The sequence below is a fragment of the Liolophura sinensis genome, chromosome 9 (assembly GCF_032854445.1).
Source record: "Liolophura sinensis isolate JHLJ2023 chromosome 9, CUHK_Ljap_v2, whole genome shotgun sequence".
Classification (NCBI taxonomy): Eukaryota; Metazoa; Mollusca; class Polyplacophora; order Chitonida; family Chitonidae; genus Liolophura; species Liolophura sinensis.
Genome location: NC_088303.1, coordinates 14,028,590 through 14,044,276, shown reverse-complemented (window position 1 = coordinate 14,044,276; position 15,687 = coordinate 14,028,590). Strand labels below are relative to the sequence as shown.

Below are 15,687 nucleotides of genomic sequence, written 5' to 3'. Positions count from 1 at the left end.
TGGCATCAATTATCTGTACAACAAAGTAGAGGACAAAAACTATGGACAATTGATACACTTTTGATTTATTTATTTATTTCATAGGTGTTTAATGCTAAAAACAAGAACTTTTCACCAATACGAAGGCTCTCGGGTTCATGGGTGGAGGCAACCTGAGTACCCGAGGTAAACTACCGCCCATCCCCATGCAGGAATCAGACAAGCCTCAAATTCATCCTGACTTTAAATGACAGCCAACGTAGCTAGAGCTAACCTCACCTGTGACCTTGTTGGTCAAGGGCTCAACAGCCGCATGCCTGTAAGTCAACTAGGGCTCCTATTATTGTGTTTTAATTCATTTTATTACTTTTATTAAGTGAGTTAATAAACTTCAAATAATGGCAACTGCTTGCTGCAGACTGATAACAACTTGACCAGACGTAACCATGTTTTAATACAGTATTTCAACATATCCTATTCTGTATTTGGTGCAAATGTCTTCCTATTTTTGATACAATTTTAATCCCTCAGCTTTCTAGCATTATATCACGCCCCTTCGTGACATTTCTGAGTACTGAAAATGGACAGAATTAATGTCAGACCTGATGAAAGTTCCCAAATGTACCTATAGAAGAATTCTGCAATTCCAAACCCTTTCTTCCCGTTGATAATAACGTTACATAGTTTCTCCACCACCTTTGCTCCCCTGTCATCATCATGGTACCACACTGGACTGGTCCTACCATGTACTTCAATCAAATAAAACTTTCCATCTGCATAACAAAATGTATACCTTTTACAATGGAAATACAAATGTAACAAATGGACAGAATATTTACATCCTGAAGAAAAAAGTTCAGTGATTCTTTTAACTTTGATAAGTAATTTGTGACATTTTCATTTCATTTCAATTCTACGTTCACTTTAAAAGAAACTTTAAAAACACCACTAGAAACTAGCCAAAAGAAAGAACCATGGGCACACAATTTAGAGGGATCACACATCATCAATTTACAACAAGTCATCTGTCTATAGTGAATTGTGTCAACTGAGGTGTCATACCTGCCATGATGGAGAAGGTGTACTGATCAGGTGGGCTGGTATATTCTCCTACTTCTGTCATGTCTAGTGACACGTGACTCACTGCTACAGTGTCACCACTCGGGTAGGACAGGTAGCCCACCATCAAGCTAATCAATAAAAAACAGGTGAAAATGTATGCAGAAGCTACAGTATTACACATAAACTGTTAGCAATGCAGCAGGAAATCTTGGCCTGTTAATTTATAATACTGTAACATTACTGTCATCAATAAAGTTCAGCAAACCAGAAACAGTACCTAATCCAGCCATATTCAGCACCTGAATAAAAGATGCTCTTATCCTGCTAAAGAGCCCTTCACGTACATTAAACCAAAAAACACATCCCCTGCTCACTGTTGTCAACAAGTGACTGACTGACTTACTGTGACAAGTTGCCTGGAATGCTAATTATCCCACACTGTAGCGTCATGCCGGTCTGGGGAAGAAAGAATCCACATGCAACAAATGAATAAATATCTCATAACTCAAATAGTTTAAAATAATAATAGTTTAAAAAAAAAAAGACTTCAATACGTAACCATAATACATGTATAAAACTTTAAACCTTTGTTACATCTGATGATAATTAGAAAAATGTTAAAATTAATGTTCACATGCGTTATCAAATAATCCCTCCTACATTAAATCCTACCTGTATTTACAATGCATGTATTACCATACCTTAGTAATAAGTGCAAATCGTGAAGTGCATTTGAAGTACAAATGTGAGTCTAATGAGATGTTGTATAACGTAATGCCTGCCATGTTGTATTATAACGCTTACATGTACATCTAGTATTATCTGAAGCGTAAATTCCCAAGGAATCTTTAAAATATTTCATCCAAAGTAAATTTGCAGTGCATATTTAAAACTGATGTGTTTGAGTTATAATTTGAGCAAACAACATTTTAAACCTTTGCATGTGACTAGTGTAAATACTGTTTTATGCTTACCTCTACATAAATGAAGTGGAGAATATATCGATGAAATGAACTCCAATTTCTTACACCTGCAGCATAAAGGGCAAACTTATCTCTTTTCCATCAGATTTCTTATATTCATATCAAAACAGCTGTAAGCATGCACAGACCTCTATATCAGTATTATTCATAAGTAAATTACAGTGTTTCACCTAAAACTTTGCTGTCTTCACGTGACACATTTTCCTTGATTCTGATTGATTCATCCACTTTACAGGGTAACACAGGAGTTTTAGTGAAGTTTGATTTGTGTCCCATCAGACAAACTTAATTATCACAAGCTTATTATTACTGGTATTGATACTTGAAGAGTTTAACAGACATCTGCAAAAGCTATAAGCTTTGCACAAGACTTTCTATTTTTATTCAGGTAACACCTGTGTTACCATAAGAAGGAAGGCCATAACAAAGAAGGCCATAGCTTGAACTTGATTCGTTTATTAAGTTATTTGAACCTTGAACTTGGTTCCAGAGTTGCAATCAATTAACAGCGTATATGTGCAACAACAAGATTCAACTAAAGCAACACGCAATCAAAGATTTAGATCAGCAGGAATGTCATTTCTTCCACATTCACAAGATGTCTCCATGGTTAAAGTGGGAGTCACTGTAGTGATCAGCACTACAGTGTATTTTAATATGAATAATGAAACATGAGCTTCACACAATCAACATTTCAATATTCCAACATTTAGATAGAGTATGGATTATGTGTCAACCATTTGTTGACAACAGTCACTTCCTCGTTTAATGGTTACTTTAATACCTTCACCACAGAAGAGTTACGAGACCAATGTAAAATCATGTAAGTCGTGGGAAGTTGGCGGGAAGTGAGCAGTTCTATTTTGCTGTGGCAAATGGAGTATTACAACTGTGAACGGAGAGAATGATCTTGTGTTGTGAACTCAGTGATAAGTTATAAACAGTGACATATGTAAAACATCTGCAAAATACTCTCCAGGCAGATAGACACGCTCAAAACCATCTACTTTAGCAGAGAACGGAGGGTACGTCACTTTTCAAGAACGTACCACTCAGTAGGTTACTAGTTCCCGAAGATTCCTGTTTGGTTTCTACATTATCTCAAAGCTTACCGTTGGTGTGATCTCTAACACTTTTCAGTAGGAGAGACCTTCCCTCTACACCCTCAATCACCAGTCGGCCTCGCAACTCTCCCCATTGCTCATAGTGGCTCTGGTGTGTGCTGGATAATCAAAACAAAGTGTATCAGGGAAGATAACTGGGGTGGACTTTTTCCTAAATACTGGATGGGTTTACAGGGTAACAACGTTCAGTCCACTTAGTTTCAAATGCATGGGACATAATGCCATCAAAAGAATAACATGTACTTCAGATTTTTACAGGATTAGTTTAAATAACAGTTGATTTCAGTATATTTATTCTATTTTTTTTTTCTTTTTTTTTGCATAACATAAAAGTGGGGGAAATGACGGTAAAGTGTATATATTGTTTCATTTACTTCATGTACCTCTTCAGTTCATCCCATAACTGTTGCGTCCAAATTTCACGGGCAATGGCGTCAGAGAGGCACCATGGATGAACATCAACATCATAATCAAACGGATCATTGAAAGACTTCCACCTGCAAAGAGTACATTGCAATCCAATTTAAAAACAGAGCCTGGTAAGTAATACACAACATACATGTACATGTCGTTCAACATTTTTTACAGTTGTACTTATACATCTAAACGTTGTTCAGCATTTTTACAGTCGCACTTAAACACATAAACCTGGGTCTGCATTTTTATAGTCGCACTTATACATAAATGCGGTCAGCATTTTTGTGGTCACTCTGATTCATATAAACGTGGTTGAGCATTTTGTAGTCATACTTATACATGTATATGTAGTTCAGCATTTTTGTAGTCACACTTATACATAAATGTGGTTTGGCATTTTCGTAGTCACTCTGATACATATAAACCTGGTTCAGCATTTTTGTCGTTGCACTCATACATATAAACCTGATTCAGCATTTTTACAGTCACACATATACATAAATGTGGTTCTGCATTTTTGTAGTCACTCTGATACATATAAACGTGGTTGAGCATTTTGTAGTCATACTTATACATGTATATATAGTTCAGCATTTTTGTAGTCACACTGATACATAAATGTGGTTCTGCATTTTTGTAGTCACTCTGATACATATAAACGTGGTTGAGCATTTTGTAGTCATACTTATACATGCATATGTAGTTCAGCATTTTTGTTGTCACACAGATACATAAATGTGGTTGAGCATTTTGTAGTCATACTTATACATGTATATGTAGTTCAGCATTTTTGTAGTCACACTGATACATAAATGTGGTTCTGCATTTTTGTAGTCACTCTGATACATATAAATGTGGTTGAGCATTGTTGTAGTCATACTTATACATGTATATGTAGTTCAGCATTTTTGTAGTCACACTGATACATAAATGTGGTTCTGCATTTTTGTAGTCACTCTGATACATATAAATGTGGTTCAGCATTGTTGTAGTCATACTTATACATGTATATGTAGTTCAGCATTTTTGTAGTCACACTGATACATAAATGTGGTTGAGCATTGTTGTAGTCACTCTGATACACATTATAAACTAGATACACATTACATGAGATATTCCACAGAAAACAAACTGTTTAAACATCACAGAGGAACCTCTTTACATTATCTAATGTTCTGATTATGTATAGCACTTTTTTCACTTTTCTTAACAGAATATAACCATCTTAGTGACACTTACAAAAATGAAAACTTCACATGTACAAACTCTCCTCCATCTTTATTGACAGCATTACTCAGTCCCTTTCTAAAACAGAAAACTTATGATGTCTGGTAAACATACATTGAAGATTAATTACAATGACAAAGTAAAAATGACATAGCAATTAGAATTCCTCCACCTGATGGTATGTCAGGTACCTGGTGAGGTGGACTGGCAGTAATTTACACCCCTGGGGTATTCTGGTTTCTTCCACGCAATAAACTGACCTGTTTAATGTTCGAGTGTTTGGGTTTCTTGAGTTTCTTGAGTTTGGCTGTAAACATCATCAAACAAAATAAATAAATAGATTTTGTCTCCCGTTTGATCCTTTGATCTGCCAGTTCTATAGTAAAAAATTAAACTACATACTAAACCGTGTGAAGAAACCAAGTACTTATTACTTCACTTTCAGGTCCCAAGCCTGATTTCCACTCCTGACACCTGATTTACTACAGGTTTATGGCAGATACCTGAGAGGGCCGCAGTAACTAAGCCTCCATGCTCTCATTGGTTCACACATCTCCAGTCGTAGACCTCCTGCAGTAAAGCTGGCCCCATCAGTATTACAGACCAGAGTATCAGGGTGGACTGGGTGCTGAAGACACCCCACCCCGGGAATTTCCAGGAACAGCCATACTTCTGCTCTGCGGTTGTGACGGCGACCCACACGACACACCATACTCGTGCCGTCCTCACTAAAGCCAGCAAAGTACACAGCGTCTAAGGCCTGCAGGATTTGACATCATGAAAATGTACAAATCAGTAGAATATGTGAAAATACCCGCTTCCACAAGTCCATTATAATTAAACCAGCAGCATGACACTGGGGACTGAAGCATGTCTTGTGCATGTGTTTTCAGTTCCCCATACACACCGGCCCCAATAAAAGTTGGTAGGGCGTGAGCATCAGGGGGCGGTAGATCCAGGTCAGTCCTGAGTCGGGTCACACCTAAAACCTTAAAGCCAAGCATCGCTCAGGTGGGGCGGCTTACTTGCCTTCGGTAAGTCATCTCAGTGAAGCAGCAATAGATAAAAAAGCTGTGAAAATCCATCATGCAACAAGGAGAAACATTACATGCAATCTAAGGACTCCTTTGTCAACGCATGACTGATAAATTGTTAAGTACCTCAAGCATTGGCTCACTCAGTTCTCCACATCATTCATATTGCAAAATTCAGAGTTGTGCAGTTTCAATCCTTATGATATTCATTTCTTTGATTAATACAGTACTCAAGAATATTATTTATTTATATGAAAAGAATTAGGTTTAATTTACAGGCAAAGGAAATGGATGAAATCCGGAGCAAACTTCTACCTGATTTGCCTCACTGTGATGTTCTCATTAGGTAGATTTTAACACACTTAACATATCTGCATACAGCCTTCATTGTATTTGCATATCACGCCCATGATACCTGCGGGTGTTCTGCTAATGGCTGGACTCGCTCCATACTTTCAACAGAGGGGCGTGACCTGACCCCATAACCATGCCCACCTCCCCAGACTTCGCGCACGGAACCCTGTGATCTTGGCCTCTGCTGCCATTTTCTCACATGGAACAGGATGTAAAACACAATCTTCTTCACCAAATACCAACGACCTGACAAGAAAAATAATGCATGTCTTTCAACTATACCTAACAAACTGTCATATTTAATTAATCCATTTCTTATATATCCTGCTTTATAAATGCTAGAATAATTATGGAACTTCCATCTGTTGCAGACAAATCTAATACACAGCAGTTAGAGTGGGAACCTTCATAATTATTCTCGCATAGAGCCAAATATATAGAAGATATTGCACAGTGAAAGTTGAATATCTTCAATATTTTTCAAGTGAGAGATGAAAATGATAACCTATGAAGCCAGTGAGATATCATTTTTACTAGTGAAGGAAATCCTCACATTTCACATTATATAAATAATAAAATGAGTGAATTAATCTGAAAAAACAAATATCCATCCCTTAGAATGAAATAGAACTTACTGTATTTTACCTAAAGTTTAAGATTTCTTAAGTGACGCATTTTCCTTGATTCTGATAGACTCATTCATCTTACAGTGCCAGTTAGAACTGTTCAGTAAAGTTGGAGTAATTTCTTACAAGTTAAGTCATTTTAAGGCTTTTACATGTATGTGATTCTGAAAGTGCTTTTTTTATATCAAACAACAACATTTCAAAGCCTGGCTATAGGTCAACTGGACATGTGAACCCAGACACAGAAATTCCTTGTATAAACAAGGAAACATTCTCACCTGGCTGTCTGTAGACTCCACCCTGGGGGCAGGAGAGACTTGGAGGAAGTGACCACACACAGTAACCCAGCAGCCCCAATACAAGCCCCATCAACCACATCTGGAACACAGATGTAGACACCACATATCATGAACAACCCTCTGCTCACTCGCTACGTGAGCAACCCTCTGCTCACTCGCTACGTGAGCAACCCTCTGCTCACTCGCTAATGTGAGCTATCCTCTGCTCACTCGCTACGTGAGCAACCCTCTGCTCACTCGCTACGTGAGCAACCCCTCTGCTCACTCGCTACTCATGAATCATGTACGGTTTTATACCATCAGGCATTTACTTAGTGTTCAGAAATGAACTACAATGCCTTCATGAGTTAATCCCACACTATCAACCTTATCTGAAGCACAAGAGGTTAAGCGGTCAATCTGAAATACACTCTACCAAGTACAGACAACCACAACACTAGAGAATAAGAGGCCCAGCTCACCTGACCTACATGTAAGCACAGGACAACCACATCCCATGTGTAAGAGGCTAAGCACACTTGACCCAAGCACCGGCCTAGCATGCTTGACCTAAGCACAGACATGTCAGACAACCGCAACACAAGAGGGTAAGAGGCCTAGCACACTTGACCCAAGCACAGACATGACAGACAATCGCAACATAAGAGAGTATGAGGCCTAGTACACTTGACCCAAGAACTGCAGACACCCATATCTGAAACACAATTATTTTCTTACGCATGTTGTTAAGCCATAACCCTTCAAAGAAGATGCAATCAGATATGACCTGGTCTATGCAGGTAAAAACCTTGAAAGAAGAATATCATACAAAACAATATATAATAATAACAAGTACAATAATAATAATATCTTTATTTGTTCTTCCCAAAGGCCTTCACAGATAAAACAAATATATAGTACTACAGAGTCCAATCAAAATATACATCAATATATATAAAACAAGATAGACCACCATGTAGTTTGAAGAGAGAAGCTATACACATTCATACATGCAAAAAGCAACACTACAACCAACAGTGTTTTCTCTGCAACTGTCCCAACCAGCAGGAGAAGTAAGGTAGTGGGAGACACCCCCTTCCTACCCCCCTGCTGACTGCACACATGTACAGAGAAACAAGGGAGTGGGAGATGGTCCCTTTTCCAATGTTTTAACAATGTACATGCACAAAGGAAAAAAGAAAAAAATCCACCAACTAACTGTTTTTTACTTTTTCAATTACACGATGAAAAGATACATGGCACCTATACAACCTGGTTTAAACCTGCTTTCTTTCCAAACAATATTAGCAATTTGCACTGCCTTTATATTGGACTACTGGACAGAGCCTCTATTGTTAGTTGGGGGCCCACTCAGTCAAACCACTTAACACAGCAAGTTCTTGTCAACCCCTTGGTCAGGCATTTTTATTTACACAGTGAATCTTTTACAACAGGGATACAGCTTAGTTGATATTAATCTGCCAGCTTACATCTATAGAGACACATTTCTGAACTTTTATCACTTGTGACTAACTAAAAATATTACAAACTGTTCATCATCAAAACTATAAGTAATGTAAACAATGACTGCAAACATTACACGGACAAAAATTGAAGTCTATACTGTCAGAGTGACTGATTAAAGTAAGCTCCAGTCTAGCGGAGTTAAAAAAAAAAAAGAAGAAAAATGTTAAAAAAACACTTATCCTATGAATGTTATGCAACATCACACACTGCTCAGGCTGAAAGTTTTAAAGATGACTGAATTGACAAGAGGCTGCAAATACACACAATATACTGAATATGCGTCTTCACATTCAGGCGCATCAAGAACGATCAGACATACCAGACATCAGATCTCCACATACAATACAAGCTTATACACAACTACAAGGTTACTGGCCAGCATTTAATCGCACCACTGTACTGATAAATGATCAGACATACCAGGACATCAGATCTCCACATACAATACAAGCTTATACACAACTACAAGGTTACTGGCCAACATTTTATCGCACCACTGTACTGATAAACGATCAGACATACCAGACATCAGATCTCCACATACAGTAGAAGCTTATACACAACTACAAGGTTACAAGCCAATATTTAATCGCACCACTGTACTGATAAACGATCAGACATACCAGACTTCAAATCTCCACATACAATACAAGCTTATACACAACTACATCAGGTTACTGGCCAACATTTAATCGCACCACTGTACTGATAAACGATCAGACATACCAGACTTCAAATCTCCACATACAATACAAGCTTATACAAACTTATACAAGGTTACAGGCCCACATTTTATTGCACCACTGTACTGATAAACGATCAGACATACCACACTTCAAATCTCCACAAACAGTAGAAGCTTATACACAACTACAAGGTTACAAGCCCACATTTTATCGCACCACTGTACTGATAAATGATCAGACATACCACACTTCAAATCTCCACAAACAGTAGAAGCTTATACACAACTACAAGGTTACAAGCCCACATTTTATCGCACCACTGTACTGATAAATGATCAGACATACCACACTTCAAATCTCCACATACAATACAAGCTTATACACAACTACAAGGTTACAAGCCCACATTTTATCGCACCACTGTACTGATAAATGATCAGACATACCACACTTCAAATCTCCACATACAATACAAGCTTATACACAACTACAAGGTTACTGGCCAACATTTAATCGCACCACTGTACTGATAAACGATCAGACATACCAGACTTCAAATCACTACACACAGTAGAAGCTTATACAGAACTACAAGGTTACAAGCCAACATTTTATCGCACCCCTGTACTCATAAACGATCAGACATACCACACTTCAAATCTCCACAAACAGTAGAAGCTTATACACAACTACATCAGGTTACTGGCCCACATTTTATCACACCACTGTACTGATAAACGATCAGACATACCAGACTTCAAATCTCCACACACAGTAGAAGCTTATACACAACTACAAGGTTACAAGCCAACATTTTATCGCACCACTGTACCGATAAACGATCAGACATACCAGACTTCAAATCTCCACATACAGTAGAAGCTTATACACAACTACAAGGTTACTGGCGTACATTTTATCGCACCACTGTACTGATAAATGATCAGACATACCAGACTTCAAATCTCCACACACAGTAGAAGCTTATACACAACTACAAGGTTACAAGCCAACATTTAATCACACCACTGTACCGATAAACGATCAGACATACCAGACATCAGATCTCCACATACAATACAAGCTTATACACAACTACAAGGTTACAAGCCAACATTTAATCACACCACTGTACTGATAAACGATCAGACATACCAGACTTCAAATCTCCACACACAGTAGAAGCTTATACACAACTACAAGGTTACAAGCCAACATTTAATCACACCACTGTACCGATAAACGATCAGACATACCAGACATCAGATCTCCACATACAATACAAGCTTATACACAACTACAAGGTTACAGCCCAACATTTAATCGCACCACTGTACTGATAAACGATCAGACATACCAGACTTCAAGTCTCCACATAGAGTAGAAGCTTATACACAACTACAAGGTTACAAGCCAACATTTTATCGAACCACTGTATGAAACGTTAACTCAACACTGGCCTATATTTACGCATCCCTCAACAAGAATGTGTAAGTTTTAAAACTAGCTTTTTACCTCAATCTACACATACACTCTTTGTTATCTCAAACTGTATGCAGTCAGTTCTGTGAAAGGGGTAATTAACATGGGCAAATTCAGTGAAGTTCATCAAATAATTTATATTTGTTTAGGTAACATGTCTACTAAAGAGCTCACCTGTAGGTGCACACATGAATGCAAAACTTCAGCTCAGTAATAAATATGCACAGAGATCATCAGCGATGGAACATCTCCATCATTTCATTGTGCTTTCTATGCATGTAGAACAGGTCAGTACATGAAACAGTTTTTAAGATCCCACCCCTAGTATTTTGTTTAACACTGATACTAATGTACCCAATACACTAAGTCATGAATTTCTTAATTCATGGTATTTCATAGGCACACAGCGAATTGATGAAGAAATATCCTCCTTGTGTTATTGCGACCTACATGTGTGCAAACCCTGAGTTCAATACTCAATATTAATAATATATTTTTAAAATACCGTTAGGCACTACCTAACATTTTGTTAAACACTGCTTTCCCGGCCGGATATTGGATGCCGATGCCAATCCTCAGGGTTAAGACATAAGTACAGGCGTGCTAGAAAAGCAGTTTTTAATATTTTTTGAATGATACTTGCTGAAGATCGAATCTAGAGGCCAAGGATCATAAAATTCCACAACCAAATTCTGTTTGCAAAGAATGTTTTAAGCAGAGATATAAATAAGGGTATTTTTGAGGACATTTGATCTTTAACTCGTATCCATACATATGTCTAACCAGTCAACTATCAAGCACTTTTCCATGTCCGTGTACACATTGCAGCACTGATACTGTACATGTCCTGTGTGTTGTGATCTTGTAAAAGCTCCCCAGTACTGAACTGTGAAAACTGATGAAAGCCCAGTGTAACCAGGCTCCGGAGTTCACGAAGCGATCTTAGGCTTCACTCAAAATTTCAGAACATCTTAAAATTGTTATTTCTTATGTTACAAAGTCAAAATATTGCATCCCATCATAACTCTGGATAAGTTAATTATTGTCAAACAAATTTCAGCTAAAAGAACACATCAAGTTTAATGACTGAAACGTTGACTTAAGTCTAAGCTGGCTTCGTGATCTTGGGCCAGATATGTCTAGATACACAAACTTACTCCCCGTCACCTAACACACTCAAAAAATCCAAAAATTCTTTAATTCACCATCTACATTGTACCATGAGCCTTCGTAACTGTGTATCATGATGAAACGTATAGAAAGTGCAAAGCAGTGCAGGATATATCTGTGAGTTTCAGCATAGGCCTACACGTTTGTATGTACATTACCCCTGTACGCTACATGTAGTGCACAAGCACTGTTGCGTAACAGTACAGAATGATGAGTTTTAACACAGCTTGGAGCCGAAATGTTCAGATGGCAAGTGACCAACCTCTCTCCCCCCACCCCCACCCCCACCCCCTCCCTTCCCGAACATTTTATTATAAAAGGAGCAACTTCATTTTCGCGTTGGAAGACCTACAACCGAGCATGACATTTTTAGCTTCACTTCAACCTCAATTCAACATCAACAAACTTTGTGTAGGCTTACACTCCGCGAGTCTGCACTTCAATAAAGTTCATATACATAAATATCACTCTACCCATGCACAATAACTGGGCAATATGGCACGCTTAACTCATAAAACTTATCCACAACTTTACCGTGTACGTTACGAAAGCTCGATGAATCAACAACAGGTGCCCGCCATGTCGCTGTCAAAGTGGACTTGGACTGGACTGGTTTTCTAAGCCAGACATCTTCCCCAGTTCATGTGAGTGGGGGCCGCCCAATGACCTAGTATTGGACTGGCCTTTGTTGGGAAATGCGGGTGACACAATGACCTCAAATTGAACAATAAAGATTGGGTACTGAGACGTGTATAACGCCCCGTGTAACAAATTTATGGTATAAAATTAGTGCTGAGGATACGATCTTCTGCTTGATGTAGGATTGAAATGGAAAAACCACAAAAATAAAGAAACAAATTAAATTAAAAAAATAGAAATAGTAAAACATACCACTAGAAGCCTCATCTACAAATACCTTCACTTCACTTATATTTTTTACTTTTCTTGAGCTTATCGCAGTATGCATCCATAAATATGTATATATATATATATATATATATGTTTGTAGACATAGAGGAGCCTATGTGGCTTAGTGGTTAGCATGCCAGCGCAGCACAATGACCTAATATCCTCTCACCAAGGCGATCGTTGAGAGTTCAAATCCTATCTCCTGCTTACTTCCTCTGGGTTGATACGTGGCAGGGTCTGCCATCGATCTGTTGATGGTCGTGGGTTTCCCCCTGGTTCCCACCATGATCCTGGCCGTATAAGTGAAATATTCTTGAGTACGGGGTAAACACCAATCAAATAAAAGAATAAATTACATACATATAGACGGAGTTGGATTACATATTGTACTTCTCACCCATACTTTAGCTGTAGCCTACTTTCAGTGGCGTGTTTCAGTATAAGGATGTTTTGTCTCTTCTTACTCTACGCTTTTGCGAAAAGCGATGGATATTGACTGGGTTCCGTCGATCTCCACGTCTGCACGACTATCACACTTATTCGTGAATAATTCTGCATACCACCAAATAAAATGCATAGGTCAGCCAGAAGGAGGCATTATTTATACCCATCGGAATACCTATACGTTGTTGATATGGTTTTCCCCTAATTTCAAACAAATGTTATTAATGAGAAATTCAAGCAATTCAATGAACAACGAAACTTAGATGTAGTAGCACTGTTAAGTATTTCAACAATTGGTATTTTCATGCGACAGGCGTTAAAGTGCATGCGTCCCTGTCTACTTATAGGTTGTTGTTTGGACCTAAGTTAAATACCCCCAGAATCACAATAATGAAATAATCTTCATAATTATATTTGTTTTAGTGTCATTTTAATGTTAAGATACTTTTTAATAGACGTCATGGTACCTGTAGTACCAGAGGCGAGAATATAATTTCTGTCAGAGAGATCACCATACCCTAAATTATCACGCTTTGCTTCTGTGCAGTAACTCCCCAAATCTATTGTCAGATTTTGATAAATCTGTGTGAAGGGGGTTCACCTTGTGGAGCCTCATATCAAATTGGAAACCAGCCGGATCACATAATTTTTGCATACTGCATGCGTAATTCCCAATGTTTGTTGGTTTTGTATTACATGTGTATAGGGATTCATTTTGTATATCCTCAGGTAAAGTTCGAAACCAGTCCGTTCATTTGCATTATCAGGTTTTGTGTCCTAGGATTTAATGAATTTCGTGCTTTTTTTTATCAGTCGTTGGTTTCCGTACAACCACTAAGCCTACTCCCAACATAGTTCCATTTTTAATAAGATTTTTTTTAACTGTATATGCACAGGTTTATTATGAGTGTGTAACCTAAGATGACATTAGAAATCCGTGCCGAATCTGCGCGATAATTTTTACCATTTATTGGGTTTATATGACGATTCAATTTAGTAACAAGATATTTATTTATTTATTTATTTGGCGCTTCCGTGGCCAAGGGGGTTAGCACGACAGACTCAGGAGCCTCCCACCAATGCGGTCGCTGTGTCTCTTTCTCTCCCCTTATTTACTTATTTGATTGTTGTTTTAAGCCATAACTGACTGATTTAATACTGTGTATATCGCTGTTCAATATCGTATATACTAAAACGCCACATTGTACATGAGGTTCGTTATGGGTTTACATCCTTTACTCGGATCGCACAGCTGAAGTAGTTGGCTTGCTGGTGCAGCACATAGGCTCAGAAGCCTCTGACTAATCCGACCGCCGTGAGTTCAAGTTTAGCTCATCATGATTTCAAGAATCTCCTGTCGAACATGGGAATGTCTGCCAGCATCATGCAGATGGTCTTGAGTTTCCCCCGGTTTCCTCCCACAATTTATAGCTGGCCGCCGTCGTGTAATTGAAATATTATTCAATACGGCGTAAATCACCAATCAAACAATCAAATCAAAGTCTACGACTTTAGGACCCTGGCGTTGAATGTATAGTGAGGATTACGTACATCCGGTTTACGAAATGACATCTGTTTTTTATTACTTACTATGTCAGGGTTTCTGTTTCGTCTCTGACCAAAGGTTCCCGTATAACAGTCAGATGTTATGTATATCAAATTTACCGTCTACCTATGGCGCATAACCTATTTTTACCTTTCAGTAACAGTGTACAGACACATGTAGTAGTTCACTTTATGTCCTATATGATAACAGTCACAGTCTAAATGTTAATCCGACAACACAGACAAGAGCAAATCTTCTCTAGGGTGTCGGGGGCAACTCTATGCTATTTATTCCGATGCAATTTTTAAAAAACGCTAAACAGTTAATTTAACTTTTCAATTTTGAAAACTATAAATCACACAATCATTACTGCGTTATTAGGTAGTGTATGAAAATTTAAAGATCAAAATTATAAGCTAGTGTTAATATATCTAAAGCTTGGAAGATACTTGTTTTTAAATGTTTTCTTAAAAAGTCATGACCTACCCATTTTCTGTTTCTTTGCCGTATCTCTGAACGAACTGAAAGGAAATTCACAAAATTTTGCTGATGATCATTTTGACTCATACACACTTCTTAATTAATTAATTTCAGAGATGATAATTTTACCTCACATATTTGCCTTGTAGCTTTTTCAAAGTTATACTTATAATAATTTGCCCATTAATCAGTTTAACTTGCGTAACCGTTGTAGCTGCAATATTTCATAATCTTTTGGAAATAATTTGGTGAGGTTTAGCTGAATGGTCATTTATAAATATTTTATTTCAAAATACAAATAAGAATTGCTTGAGTTTCTATTGGTACTTTTGTTTTCAAAAACTTGATATGTATTATAT

General features: G+C 37.8%; 1 protein-coding gene across 1 annotated transcript in view; it reads right to left on the bottom strand.

Moving 5' to 3' along the window:
* The window catches only part of LOC135474843 (rifampicin phosphotransferase-like), a 41,871-nt gene extending 35,469 nt beyond the window's left edge, over window positions 1-6,402 (bottom strand). Inside the window, exons 1-9 of the mRNA XM_064754458.1 lie at window positions 6,242-6,402; window positions 5,296-5,552; window positions 4,805-4,870; window positions 3,532-3,645; window positions 3,137-3,246; window positions 2,016-2,071; window positions 1,445-1,497; window positions 1,042-1,169; window positions 605-752 (exon numbers count right to left, since the gene is read on the bottom strand). Of these exons, the coding sequence (XP_064610528.1) occupies window positions 605-752; window positions 1,042-1,169; window positions 1,445-1,497; window positions 2,016-2,071; window positions 3,137-3,246; window positions 3,532-3,645; window positions 4,805-4,870; window positions 5,296-5,552; window positions 6,242-6,277 (968 nt within the window). The 5' untranslated portion in view covers window positions 6,278-6,402. The remainder of the gene's footprint in view (window positions 1-604; window positions 753-1,041; window positions 1,170-1,444; window positions 1,498-2,015; window positions 2,072-3,136; window positions 3,247-3,531; window positions 3,646-4,804; window positions 4,871-5,295; window positions 5,553-6,241) is intronic.
* Between the last annotated feature and the right edge of the window lie 9,285 nt (window positions 6,403-15,687).